Here is a 14,694-nt window from a genome sequence, read left to right as displayed (position 1 = left end):
TGCTGCGCTGCTCCCACCACATCCTACTGTTTATGCTGCCAAGTGCTGCTCCCTTCAATTGCTGAGCAAAGCCCCTGGCTGCTCTTGGGCTCTGGATGCCCAGTCATGAAAAGGTAGCATGTAGGTGCCTGGGGTTCTGCTGCTCCTCAGACATTGACCATTAACAGCCCCAGCAGCAGCAAAACGGTTTGTCCTGCTCCAACCGCTCCACAGCCTTTGAGCCTATCCCTGTAGCTTCAGTTCCTGGGAAGGGATGTGCTTCAGCATCCAAATAGTTCCTGTGCATGGTGTATGCATGTCTCCAGGAAGGTGCTGAGCCCTCAGCCCCAGCAGGGAGGCTGGGCACGCTGCAGAAGAGTAGGATTGCTCCTTTCCAGGCAAAGGACATCTCTCGCTTTGCCCAGCTTGTTCGCTGCGAGCCACTGGGCAGCACCAGCTACAAGAGGAGGCTGAGGACCAGCCTTTGGTACTGGGTTTAGATAGTCTTCCTTCCCTGCAGTAGTAATGTGATTTGCTGTGTTTAGTCTTTGCAGTGATAAATAGAGAAACTCTCTCTTGTTACAGCATGCTTGCACCACCTCCCACGTCTTCCCTGTCGGAACAAATACAACAAAGTGTGATGGTCCAAGCCGCTGAGCTCTAGAAAGCATTAGTCTCCCACCCCCTTCCACTGACTTCTTTCATCATGTGTTTTCCAGGCGCTCTGCAAGTGACATGTAATCGGGGGTCTTGTGACAGACAGTTTTATCACCTAGTAGGATATCCTCATTTCCAATTCTTGCCTCGAAATTCAAGATAAAATTAATGCATCTGTTGTCCTAATAAATTCTCACTAGCCACTTCTCCTTGTGGAGCACTTTGAGAGGAAAACACTCTTCTAAATTTGGCCAGACTTTTTCCCCCCCACCTCCACTCCCTGTTTGTTGCTACATTTAAGTGCATCTCGGCAGCAGCATCCCAGGCCCTGGCTGGGCACCCGCATGTGCAGATCCACTGAGTCACAGGAATGCCAGATGCTAAAACTCCCTTGAATCTGGATGGCCTCTGTAGGTGGAGAATTGCACCTACGGTAATTAAAACTAAAGACTGCATATTACCCAAGGGAGACAGAAGTAAAAGATCTTATTTTTGTTCTGTGCAAAATTTGTATGGTAAACTGAGACGTTTCATGGCAAAGTCACATACTTTGTGAAAAACGGCAGCCTAGCAAAAATCACACAACATCCGGCAGTTTGGAAATTTCACTAAATGTAGCCAAATCTGAGTTTAAAGAAAAACAAGTAATTATTCTGATTAAAGAGGAGTGGGCAGAAGAAGCAGCTCTATTTTTCTTTTTGTGGGTGGAGGGGGCAGATCTCAGGAAGCTGACTGAGTTATTCTTGTCGCCTCTTGGCTTTGAAGAAGGTGGTTTGAGATGGTGGCACTGAGCTGGACCTAAGAGTGCTAAATCCATGCTCAGATTGCAAGTTTCCTGGGGTGCCACTACATTATTTCATGCCCTGTGTGATATCTGAAGAGAGAGGTGCATGGCACAGTGCAGCCCTGAGCACAAACCTCGACTTGAATTCTGCAGGCTGCCAAGCTGCATCGTTTTCCATCCTTCCCTGCTGGTGGTTTATCTTTGCTGCTTAGAAAGAAGAGCTGGTTTGGAGATATCTTGGGCAACCTGTGGCTGCTCCATGCCGCCATGAGTGTGCCACGACTGCCTGCTCCTCTGGAGCTGCAGCCATTGGCCGGGCTCCAGTTGCCTTCATGCATGGAGGCTGGGGCTCCTCCGCTCCCGTTGGGCAGGAGCGAAGGACAGCACTACCGAGAAAGTTGTGAGGCTAAACGTAGTGAAAGGGCAAGGTGTCCAGCTGGCTGGGAACAGGGGTAGCTGTAAAGACAGGGATATTCACTCTTCACAGGGAGCAATGGCTTGGCAGTGATTTCGCTCCCTCCTTCATAAACTTGTATGCTGGGATGTGCCCCCTCTATCCCTTCGACAGCCAGACCCCGTAACACATCACAGCGTCAGGCTCTCAGCATCCTCCTCCTGCCCTTCCCTCTGCTCTTGCCCCGGGCTCAGCAGCCTGGGTGCTGCCAATACTTGCAGCGTTCACCTCGGCAATTACCACCAGTCTGGTCTTTTGTATCGCCTCATTGTGCTTAATTATGCACCCCCCACACACACCATATGAGTGCTTCCACCCACTCTCACATTCTGTCTCACACATACATTCATTCTCTCATTCGGGACACATAATTTATTCATCCCAAGATGCAACTGTGTGCGTGTTATATTTAGGCTGTTTTAATGGTAGCTTTAGAAATATTTAAAAGCAGGTGAGCTTTTACACCCAAACAAAGATGGCCGGCAACGCTTACCCTAATTAAAAGCAGAAGTGTTGTGGAAAATCCCAGCCGTACTCTTTCTAGACACTATGCCTTATGCTACGGTGGTAAAAAAGGTCTCTCTAGCCAGCTGGGCACTGCTCAGTTGGAAAAGTTGGCCCTGACGTTGGGGCCACCCCACCTCCCATGCCAGGGAATGTTCCCCCTGCTTTATGGCAAATCAGAGACAGAGTCAATTCGGGTCCTGCAGCCCCTGTGAGAACACCACAGTGTCCACCCTCTGGTACCCTCCCTCAATAACATCTTTTAAAAAGTAGGAAACCCATAGGAAACTGATGTAGCTGCTCGGAGTCTGGGAAGCACCAAAGCTTTGGGGCGCTTCTCTCTCGACAGCATCAAGGCCAACAAAAAGGAGGTAAATAACATCCCAGGTCGCAAGGCTTGGGGAAGCACACCATGGGCAAGACTAAGGTCAAGGGGACAAAATCAGCGTCCTTTGTGTGCTTTCTTATGGCCACCTCGGTGCACGCCAGCTTCACCATGCCATCATGCCCCTTCTGCCAGAGGAGCTCCCACGGGCTCCAGGATGCGGTTCCCAATGGAGAGACACACGCTGCCTTTGGAGACACGTGGCTCCGGCAGAGAATGAGGCCTCCGAAGAAAATAACGATGTCTACTTACGAACCCCGTCTTCCCCCGCTTGCTGAAGTAGAAGAGGGAGAAGCACAACTCCCACACTATCATCTGTTGCTATTAGAGCTTTAGCAGCAGTAAAGTTACCTCTCCAAAAAAAACAACAACAAAAATACCACCCTTGCCTATTCTTTCAGACAAGAAACATAGTTTTTCATCACCCATTTTCCCCCACTCAGCATTGTGTTGTCCCAAGTCTTGGCTGCAGGAGGCCTTACGGGTGCTTAATGAAAAAGCAAAGACCTGAAAACGTATTGGTGGTGTAAACTCTTTTATTGTTCCTTTTACAGGTGAAGGCTGCTTCCAAATACGTGGATGTACCTGTAAGCACAATTTAAACAACTTCTGTCATAGTAATTTGCATTATGCTTTGGTTTATGGCATGTGTAGCAACCCACATTATGCATTAACAGCCAAGATTGAACCATGGGCCTTCACACTTCTAACATTTGAACTGGAAAGACTATCTCCATGATGTTAATAATGAGCAGTTACCCTCTCATGGAGACCTACGAGGCTGTTTAGGCAATAATTTGCAAATGGTGTCAAAAAGGTACCATATTTCTGCAATTGGCTTGAATCACATTTAAAATTAAAAAAAAAAAAAATGGGAGCAGTGCATTCTGTTAATTCTTCATTTGGACTTGTACAAATACAGTATAATTTCCAAACAAAAAGGTCCAGACATGTTAGAACTGAGCCAACACACATCTAACACATTAGCTAATCTATTTTATTTTTGTTCTTCTAATTGTTAGTTTATTTTACTCTTTCGGAAAATGACTTTTTTATGACTTTGGGGAGATGGTGATGAGCTAGCAACATGTGTTTGGGAAATTGTTAATGAAAATAATTTCTTCCATTTTCCTGTAATTGGTAGAGGAAAACTGTACATCGTCTCCTCTAATTAGACCTTGATTCATAAGGAAAAGAGCCCTTAACGTTCTTAGACAGAGCACTTAACTTGCCAGAAATTTACATTTAAATGCAGTTGAAGTGTAATATATGAATACTGGCTGGTGTGAGGGGTTACTGTAACATTTACAGGCAGAAAAATCCTGAGCAATTAGAAATTAAATAAAAGAAGTCGATCTTAATACACCACACTAGTTCCTGCATCCGGTTAGACTGGGCAAGGTAAATGAAGAATATCTCAGTTGAGTTTGATGACCCGTATGTGTAACGTATATATGTACATTGTATGTAAGCGCAATTGTTCTTCATGCTTTCACATGGCAAGGTGATGCATTTATCTGATATCTTGGACCACATAATCTGCATTTGGTGTTTCCATCCTGTTAGCCCAGGATAAACTTTGCCTAAAAAAGTACTGTTTCTTGAGCTTAGCATGGAAAAGACAAACTCTTGAACAGTAAGAGGTCTTGCTTGGTTTAAAATATCCCAGTGCAGAGATTGGTGTCCTGTTCTTTTGGAGTAATAGAAACAGGATATTGAGATCATTAGGAAGAGAGACTCAGAATTCATATCCAGCCTTAGAAAATGTGGAGATTCTTCAGTTGCAATTTGTAGTTGTTCGAGTGCACCTTAAGTATTTGGTCACCAGGAACCTGAGCACAGAACAGTTGTTTTACGTAAGTTCTAGGGCAAAGTGTGGTCTTCTCTGAAGCCTCTGCATTCCTGTAAAGTAAAGCATCTCCAGGGAAGTAGTCTCAGTACAATGCTAAATGACCCTTTCAAGGGTTCCCAGAATCCACAGCAGGAGGAGCGGAGTCTGCTCCCATCCTTGGGGCCAGTCAGATGCTTTGGTTCTTTGTGTAAAATAGAGCAGAAATCATTCACCTGGGTTATTTCTCAGTTGTTTCCCCAACTCACCCAGGAAACGAAGTCACATTTCAATGGCTTCTTTGACAGCCTCAACAGTTCTAATGAAGTCAAACACCAGCCCCACACAGCTCCCAGGCCTTTGCAGAGGCCACCCCATGGTCCATGAGCCACTGCCGGTCTGGGGACAGGAGAAAGACAGACCTGTTTGGCTAGAGGACAGGGGGAAAATGCTGGTGTTGAACAGAAAAGCATCAGTTAAATCTAATTCCACAGATGCCATTGCAATTGCGTGGGTACAAATCAATCCGTTTAATGCCACCTCGAAACGGGCACGCTCGGCATACTGAAAATTGCTTGAAAGTGTAACACTTGACTACTGCCACATTCATATTGTCCTCATTGTTTTTCAAATTAATACCTTGTCATTGTTGCAGTAGGTGTTAAGAAATGCTACTGGCTTCCCAAGGGCCAAGCACTGGCCCTTTGCTTGATAATTGTTTGCTTTGTATTAAAAAACTCCCTTCCTACTGCTTTCCAAACTGTCCTCATTTTCACCCTGGAAATTACACAGATGTGTTAACTAACTTCAATTTACAACGGCTGACAATTGTATCTTGCAGAGAAATGATACTCTGTGATCTGAGGTAAATCACAGTAATGGAAACTAATGACACTAGTTATTAACAAACTTACAATGTGCCATGGAAATTTAAGGTTTTGTGGCAGCTCTTGTAATGACTTGTGTTACAGTGTTTTAATGGGTTTCCTTTGAGGTAAGTTTGATTCCAGTATATCAAGCAATGTGAACTCAAACAGGATTTATTTTTCTTGTGTTTTCCCATCCACCTGCTTCAGTTCCCGTTTTCTTTAAAGAAGTGCTGTAATCCCCCAAAGCTTGCACACTTGTAGGTTATTGTTTAAAATCAGTTAAATTCTGCAGAGAGCTGTAGGGATGGGGCAGCATAGGCAGGCTTCCTGCAGTTTAGCAGCAGCTTAAGCATTCATGTAGACATACATTCCTTTACTTACCATTTACCCAATTTATTCTTAAGAGCAGCACTAAATCTGAGCTAAAGTCAGAGGTCTAAACAGAAAAAGAAAGGTGATTTGGGGATGCCTTCTGTAACACCAGCTGCCTACTGCATGCACCCTCACACCACAGAAAAACCAAGAGCCCAGCAGTGGTTGTTAGCTTTCTACCTTCAGAAACCAGAGGGCTGCATAGAGGAGATGACCTAAGAAAATGAGAAAACCTCAGCCTGGCTTGCTGGTTCACTCATTAGGTCAACAGCACCAAAGGTAGGAAGACAACTTCCCAGCATCAGTATGTAGAGGAAGAGCTACTTCTAGTATCCAGAGGAAGAGCTTCTTCTGACCACCTTTGCTGTAGGCAAAGAGAAGAGAAAGAGCAAGTGTTCCTGCAGGATCTTGTGCTGCACGCAGTATTTTGCTGGGCACGGGGCACAAAGCAGCAGGACTCAGTGCCCGTCAGGTAAGGAAAGGGTGGACTGCATGAGGACAGCAGGAGATGGAGGAGAAGGAAAAGCAGCAACAAGGCTACACGGAGGAGCTGCCCCTGCGCCACTACTCATGTTTCTCTCTCTTTCTCTCTTCTTCTCTCCTCCATGCAGAAGCCGGGGATGGATGTTGCTGATGCCTATGTGACATTTGTCCGCCACTCTCAGGATGTCCTGCGTGATAAGGTCAATGAGGAGATGTATATAGAAAGGTTATTTGATGTAAGTAAATGCCTTCTCCTCCTTGGACACCAAGCAGGAGAGACCCAAAATGTGACAAAATAAGACAGGAGGATAAGTCACATTTTGAGAATATTAATTGGTTATAGCTTTAAAAAATAAACAAATCTTTCCTTTCTTTCTGACTAAGGCTTGTATCTGCTCTCTGCCTGCTTTAAATCTCTACTCTAGTCTACTGTGTCTTGGTCTGTCTGTGTGTGGATTTTAAGGGAACAGCATCTTCTAAGAGAGTCCTTTACTATATTTAAGCTTGTGGAAAATCTCTCTGTAGCAGAACATCTTAGTCATTGTTCTCACTGTTAAAATTTGAGCTGGGTTTTTGGCAGATGCACTTGCTAAGGGCCATCTCTTCTGTCTTCTGCACATTTTGCAGCGTGTTTCATTGACAAGCACTCCAAAATTGACAGCAAATTAAGCACACTAAATTTTTATTTTAAAAGCTAACCAAATCAAAGCTGGTTAGGAATAGACTTTCGTAGTTCAGGAGAACCATGTTGTGGTGTCTGACACCAAAGGTAAAGTTGAGACATGGTCTCCTTGATGAAGATGGCACTGTAGGAACTGACCCAGTTGTTCAGAGCTGTTTTTCTGTCGCACAAGATAAATTCATTGGACTGTTAGGGAGCAGTGACCTGTGATGCCCGTTTGTTTTGGATTTGGATGCATGTTAACTGGTATCTCTGTTTCTGTTGCTCTTGTTGCATTATAGCCTTTCTGTCCTCGCAGCTGCTCTATAGCGAAGGTTTTCTGTTGACGGCCAGCCTGTAGCATTAGTGTTTCAGTCCTCTTTAGGGTATTTGTCTATATATTGATTTCTGTTTGAAGCAGCTCCTGTCCCTACTTTCCTTCCTTTCATCTCTCAGCAGTGCCATTTCTCAGCCTCCCAGCACTGGAACTGTAACAACCTTCCTCGCTTTCTTTACTTGCTCTTTTGCTTCCTCAGTGTGCAGGGAAAGCTGCTTTTTTTCCCAAACCAATCTCCTCCTTCACTCAATACCTCTCTTTTCTGCGCATTGCCTATCCCTTAGACACCTCTTCCTCCTTTACAATTCCCACTCTTTCTTTCCCCTGCACCTTACTGGATTAAAATGGAACTTATCTCTCATGTCAAATGTTTTATCACATTATATCAAGTGGCATGAATTAGAGTCAAATAATCTTGCTGTGTACATCTACTAGCATGACCCATCTCCACTGAGAATGCCTCATTCATGCACGGAGAGCACAGCAGTGCCTCCTCCGGGCAGCTCGCTCTGGGGAGAGTTTGCAGCGCAGAGCACCAGACGCAAATCACCCATCAAGCAGGCATGGGGAGAAAAAACAAAACATAAAACAAAAGCCTGTCGCTTCCATCTGCAGCAGGCCCGCGAGTGCATCACTCGCTTGTGTTCAAATTTATTCCAAGAGCAGCTAAATTTCCAGAGCTCATCTGGACTGTTCTTTTCAATGCCCACACTGCCTTTTTTCCCTCATCCTTTCCCTATGATACACAGTTGGTGTGCTTGGACCCTTTGGGCCATTGTTTGCAATTTTCAAAAGGCTGTAATTAGCACAAATGTTAATTTTGGTTTGTTTTGCTCCTATTTAGTTTTACCAAGCCATATTTTAAAGAAATTAATAGTTGATGTGGAAGTAAAACAAAAGTATCTACCTTGGTGGAAAGTGCAAAACCTTTCTTTCCCTCCCTGCTTTCCTCAAGTCTCTTTGACTCTTGCGGAATAAGATAATCAAGGGTAGAGTCTTGACATTGCTCTGCCTGTTTTGACCCATGCCGGCTACAAGCAGGAGCTGCAGCATGTGGGAGCTGTTCCCATTCCTGTTCCCATTCCTGTTCCCATTCCCATTCCCCACACCAGCAGGATGGCATTGGGACCGGACGCTGCCGGCATCTTCACACATGTGTCATGTACGTGAGTGTGCGCTCGCGAGCTGCAGGGCCCCTGCTTCATGGGGAGGGGGGGAGATGCACCGAGCCTAATCCATCCAAAAACTGGAATTATGTTTTGAGTGGTCATATATTGTCTTTGCCAGATTACAGCTAATGGAGCTGCTTGCTCTTAGCACAGCTGAGGTGCTGCTGATGGGTCAATAGCAGGGGGTTTATGCCTACGTGGGGGTCACCTGGACCCCCATGTACTCATAATCAGTGCTGTGTTTGCAATGTCTCAGTAAGGACAGGAACAAGGTCTGTGTCCAGAGGTCACCTAATGCAGCAAAGCAGCACAGCCGTGGGGTCTTTAAGCTTGGTTGGTCTCTGCGCCAGGGGTCGTATTTTCAAAGGAGATTTTAGGTGCTCACTGCCTTTTTAATATGAAAGAGGAGAGGAATAATCAAAAACTTGTATTTATGATGCCGAGTTAGACCTGGACCTCATTTCGTTCTTGCTTCCGCCAGCGTGGCAGAGGAGCAATCCTCTTAGCTGTTGAGTGTCTCCAGCCAATGAGATTATTAACACTTTAGAGGCTGACTCCTCTGCTGGCTTAGTGCAGGGATGCTGGCTTACCCCAGCAAAAGCTTAGTCCACTTTTAGGATGTTACAGGGTAATACATGCAGTGGTGGACAGGTAAACAGCTTAAGGCAGTTCCTCTGCTCTCAATGGAATCATGTTAGAGACACAATATAGGGTGAAATCCCTTTTCTGTGCAGTCATGAGTAGTGCAAGAGCAAAGGTGCACAGTGCAAGGTTGCCTGTCACACACTCAGTGGGGTTTGCAGCTCCCAGGATATTCCTAATCGTCCCATTTTTCTGAGTCCATTTTCATCTATTTCCCCTTTGTTTCCTCCCAGGAGCAGGGGCTGCAGAGTGTGTTAGGCCATCTCCCAGCAGAAGCTGGGTTAATATGTCTTTATTTTGGTGTTTGCTGTGATTTCTTAGCTCAGAAGCCACCTTTCTTCCCCTGCATCGCATGCCCTGCCCAAACCTGCAGAATGGGGCTATGCTCTTTGTTTTCAGATGATTATTGTAATATTTCTCTGTGGTCTGTGTGCTAATCCTCTTAATTCTGCAAATTAGTCAAGTCCAACCCCCCCTCCTCCCCAAAATAGAGTCGTCTTCATTTTGAAAATCTGTATTCTTGGGATCATTGAAGGAACAGATTGATCGTGGAGTTCTGCTGGTAATCAAAACCTAACTAGCTTTTTGGCAGTGCTGTTTACTGCAGAGTAACATGACTTATTTACTTGGCCTGGCTCACTAATTTGATAACATTTAAAGCTAAAACACTGTAATAAGGCCCATTGGTAGAGAGCAGCGGTAGCAAAAGAGTTTCAGAATAGCATCATAGCATCCCCTCCATGTGTTCCTGTGCGTGGCTGAGTGCTTTGGGATTTAAACTGCTGTGATACTTCACACACAATGCAGAAGGATCACAAACTGTGTGTAGTGCCTGATAGAATGTATGATTTCATCACTTTTTCCCTGGAAAGGGGGCAGAGTTGACATGCAGAATGTGACTGTTTATAGGAACAACGTGGCAGAGGCAAGCGTGTATATCTTAAACATGGGAAAGTATCTCCAGTGTGATCTTGAGTCTTCAGACAAATCCTGCAAAATTCAGGTCCCCTTTGCCTCGGGACACTCAACATTTCATAGGATTGGAGTTTGTATATCTGTAAGATTTGTCTGAAGGCAGTGGGAGTTTCACTTGTAAGAGTTGTCCGCTTTGGTGGATGTTATTTATACGTGTGTGTGTGTGTATATCTTTACACACGCCCTTAGATGCTCACAGTATAGGCTTCAACCCATCAGAACATATGTGATCCAGAAAGCCTATGATTGACTAGTAGCTATTGCGAGTGCCAACCTTTCTTCCTCATAAATTGGTAAACACTAATGTAAAACATAGTGATAATGTTTCCTCCCCAGCCGCAGGCGAGTAGCACGTACACAAAAGGCTACTGAGCATCGAGTGAGCTCCCCGAAATCCTGTGAATTCCAGCATCCTGATGCAGTCCCTTAAATAGCGCAGATGGCATTTTTCTCTCTGATGATTAATTCAGTATCTTACTGGAAAAAAAAAAACAACACAACAAAAACATGCTTTTCATATGAGAGATCAGAACACCCCGAGAGGCTCCGAAGATTGCAAAGACCTAAAAAAATCAATTTAGCTTTTTCCTCCTTGTACTTCTTGAAGACACCAGCCTGAGTAGAAGATAAGGATTTAAACCAGATGTGCTTAGTGCGAGTTCATCTGCTTAAATCTGGCAGTCTCTGAGATCAGTGATTAAAAAGCCATCTCGAACTTTGATGAAATCCACCGCAATGGTAATACTGTGCCTCTGATCGCTTTCTTATGGGCCTCATGTCTGCCTAAACCGGACATAGAAAACATTTCACTGGAGATGATACATGGATTATATGGGTCAATTATACACTTAATCTGCCTTCTGGGGATTAAATGTGCATAGATTGACCCTGCGTATTTGGCTTGTCCTTGGCAGTTATCAGATCAGGAAGGTTGCCTTTACCAGAAAGTCTGGTAAGAACTTAATCACACAGTGATACAGCCCGTGGGGTGGCAGGAGCCACGGTGCTCTTTGCAGAAGGCAGTTTTACCACTTCACTGTCACTCTGTATGTCTGGCTTCCTCCAAGGTCTGTGTCACAGCCGGGATACCAGACGGAGTATTTTCTCCTGAAACAGTATTTTCTCTCCTCTGTTCCTCTCTGCAGATGGAGGATGGTTTTTTGTCTTGGTAGCAGGGAGGGCAACTGGGGAGACTGGGGCTTTGCTCTGCCCCGTGCCATCAGTGCAGAGGGACAGTCAGTCCAGGCCCTCTCCCAGCAGTAAAGGAGAAGGCAGGGATCAACTGCAAAGGATCCAGCATCTCCTTCCCATCACTCTCAGAAAGGCACAAGCCCTTGGCCGAGGCCGTAGTGCCAGGTCCTGTCCCTCCAGCTCAGCTCGGTGGGATTTTAGGAAGCCCCAGCCATATCCCAAGGCCGATGGTAAAACCAGTGGATATTCATTTCCTTTCCCCAGCAGGAATGCCAGGAAACAGCCAGGACTGCCCTTGTATTTCCAAAGGCAGCTCTTGCTGGTAACTGACTTCTGAGTATCAGAGATACCGAGTAATAAGGATGAAGGGCACTGTGTGAGTCTCAGACTTCAGCAAAATCCTTTTACAAGGATACAAAACCCTTATACAAGGTTCCTTACACAGGAACCTGACTGAGCACTTCTCACTAGTTACTGGAGGATCCACGGGCAGCTCAGCATACATTTCAGGCTGATTTGGAGCCTGATACCACACCTGAGTATACAGAAAAATTACAGAACACAGACTGACAGCTAGAGCAGCTAATTCAGCAAGTCCTCTGCAGACACTTAGGCGTTAGCTTGTCCTTAAAATCAAAGCTTTTCCCTGCCGTGGGGTTACCCACTTGAATTTTGGCAGCTCCTCCAAGGCGTGCTTGCAGGATCATGGCATTTCTTACTGGAGTGTAAGCCTTGCACGGCACAATCAAATGCCAAAAGAAAGCCCTTCTCACCCTCCCTTCTCCTTCCCCTCCTGAAACGCAAAAGCCTGGTCGTGAGTCAGTGGAGCTACTCACTGTGAGTTAGAATTACTCACAAGGACGGGTTGCAGGATCAGGGGAAGAGCGGATATCAGACTGCGCGCCGGGCTCCCATCTCATAGCTGCTTGCAGCCACACTCACTGCTTTCTCTTAGACAGACAACAACCTGTTTCCCTCCTACGCAGCTAGACTGCTCATTAGGGCACTAACTCTCTCCCACTCCCATCCTGAGATGGCCTCCACTGAGCTATTTCTTTTTTGCCTCCCCCCGCCTTTCCCTGTGAGTTGTAAATTGAAGGCAATGAGGCAGATTGATCTCCAGGAAGTGCAGCTTGCTTTTTCCTCCCTATGCACCTTTAGGGGAGCTGGAGCTGCTGCAGGTCCTGCTGCAGCCCTCGGCTGGCTCAGCAAGACTCAGACCTGGAGTCAGCCCCACTGCAGGGACCTTTGCTGGGGAAAACAATGCCATTGTGATGGCAAATAGTTGCGTATCTTCTAGGAAAGGATAAATTCTCTTTGTCCTGAGGGGGCACAACATGCCCCATCCTTCTGCAGCCTCTTTTCCTTGTCATGCACCCTCTCAGAGCTTCATGAGAGCAGGGAAACTTGCTTAGCACTGACACTGCTCCTTCAGAGCCAGCCTTCATCCCTTTATACCCCCATACATGAGCTTCACATGGCAGCAAGCATGCACTTGGGCATGGCCTCCTGCCTTCCCCTTAGCAAGGCTTCTTTCCTCAAGTGCTCATTTAAGTAGGCTCCATTTAATTTATTTTAGGTCGAGTCTTAATAAAATAAGTCCTAGATCTGTCACTGGATTTTACATCCTCATGAGGGTTTTTTTTTCCCTCCTAAATGTCTTTATTGGAACAGCTTTTCGTGTTCCAGTAGACATTTGGTTGAAGACAGTTAATTTGATTTCTTTTCCAGAGGAGATTTTCCATTAATCATTCTAAGAAGGCAGACTGATTGCTCTGTTACGTTAAGGTCAGCACAGGCTTGCTAGCATCATCCACACAGTGCTTTTGAGCATCAGAGATTTCTGTTTTAGGGCCAGTGTTGAGTGAAAGATCATTTATTTCATGGTAGATGTGAGTAGCCAAGGTAGGTTTGGGAGAAGAGGTGCCATCATTCTATGTAGCAGTGATCCTTGATCCAGAGTGAGCCTTTTTCCAAGCAGCCTCCCTGCTCTCTGTCTGTGCACGTTTATAATTGCATACAAGGTAAGAGTATGCTTTGAGCTGAAGGTGCCTTCAGCTAATAGGAGCTCTGGGCTTGTGGGTTGTCAGGAAGGGGAGCCTGAAGGTGCTGGTGTTCCCAATAACCCCCTTCCCACGTGAGTGTGGGGTGCGAGGAGCGTGGGAAGGGCTGGGATGTCCAGGTGCACGCAGATGGGCCGAGCCCCCGCTGCCGGCAGCTTTGCTCCCTCCCTCGGGGCTGTGCAAAGGGCCTTTGCCCAAAGAAACTCAGGGTGGCACAGGGGTGAGCCAACGGCTCCTGCACGGACAATAACCAATTGTCTGATTTCCAGCAGCGCCTTCAATCCCTCTTTTCCTTTCCTCCCCCTGCAACCCAGCCCCACACAATCGCTGCCGCTGCCTGCGCCAGCCAGCGGTGCGTGCGAGATTAGCCGTCCCAGGTCACTTCACTCCTCTTGATCTGCAGCTCTTGCCTTTCCTGGTGCTCCTTTAAGCCTCGCCCTGGATGTATGATATCAGCATTCAAATATGCTTAGCAGGACTCAGGCAGGGAATGTATTGTCTCCAGTGTGTAACCCCAGGAATCATCCCAGGGAAGCTTCTCCCTCCTGCGCTCGGGACCAAGATCCCTGGGCAGCCTGTAGCTACTGTCTTGGAATCTGGAGGCTATAAAGGAGCCAGCTAAAGTTTATCGAGTCCTGCTTCATGACAGCTTTCAGTTCAATCTGATAACAAGTATAATTGAAGTATTCCGTCGCATGCATTACTGTATTGCATCTTATTGAGCAGCTCTGCATCCAGTTATACTGTCACTGCTTTACACTAACAGGGTCCTGGAACCGGGACAGAAAAATAGCAGCACATTGTGTGGATATTGTGTTTTACTAAGCTGCTTTATATAGAAACTCAGATTTTAACATGTCAACTTCATTTCTTTTTTGAAAAGTGGAAATAAGCAGAGAACATTTTATATGTTAAAAAAAGTATTTGAGAATAAGCATCCACACAGCAGTGGTTTTGTGTGTGTGTGTGTGTGTGTGTGCCTTTACAGTTTTTTATGCAGAAGCTCTTTTATTTAGGAAAACTGAGGTCTTCAAAATCCTGCAAAGCAATGGGTTTGGGGGGCAGGTATTTGAGTTCTAAGGAAGTGCTGTGTGCTTTGCTGAGCTGTGTCTCTGTGGGAGAGATGCTATTCCCAAGGCCCCGTGAGAGCTTGTTCCTCCATGTGCAGGTACATGGGATGCCTCTGAAGGCAGGGTCTGCCAGCTCAGGACCTCTCACCTGAAAGGCAGCATTTTGTGCAGATTTGTAACGCAGTGCCCGAGGATTGGGGCTGTTCTGCATCAGAGAGGAAAGGAGGCACCACCTCAGACACCCAGCCTGCAAATCTGCAGGTTTAAGCAC

General features: G+C 46.0%; 1 protein-coding gene across 7 annotated transcripts in view; it reads left to right on the top strand.

Moving 5' to 3' along the window:
- The window catches only part of CADPS (calcium dependent secretion activator), a 211,260-nt gene that overhangs the window by 183,350 nt on the left and 13,216 nt on the right, over positions 1-14,694 (top strand). For all 7 annotated transcript variants that reach the window (XM_062630216.1, XM_062630214.1, XM_062630213.1 and 4 more), the window contains 2 exons: positions 3,318-3,350; positions 6,444-6,551. In XM_062630216.1, the coding sequence (XP_062486200.1) occupies positions 3,318-3,350; positions 6,444-6,551 (141 nt within the window). The remainder of the gene's footprint in view (positions 1-3,317; positions 3,351-6,443; positions 6,552-14,694) is intronic.

This window comes from Pezoporus occidentalis, unplaced genomic scaffold (assembly GCF_034315485.1).
Source record: "Pezoporus occidentalis ecotype Australia unplaced genomic scaffold, CSIRO_AGI_Poc_V1 ctg35, whole genome shotgun sequence".
Lineage (NCBI taxonomy): Eukaryota > Metazoa > Chordata > Aves > Psittaciformes > Psittacidae > Pezoporus > Pezoporus occidentalis.
The sequence above is the reverse complement of the archived record's forward strand: the minus strand, read 5'-3'. Positions and strand labels throughout refer to the sequence as shown.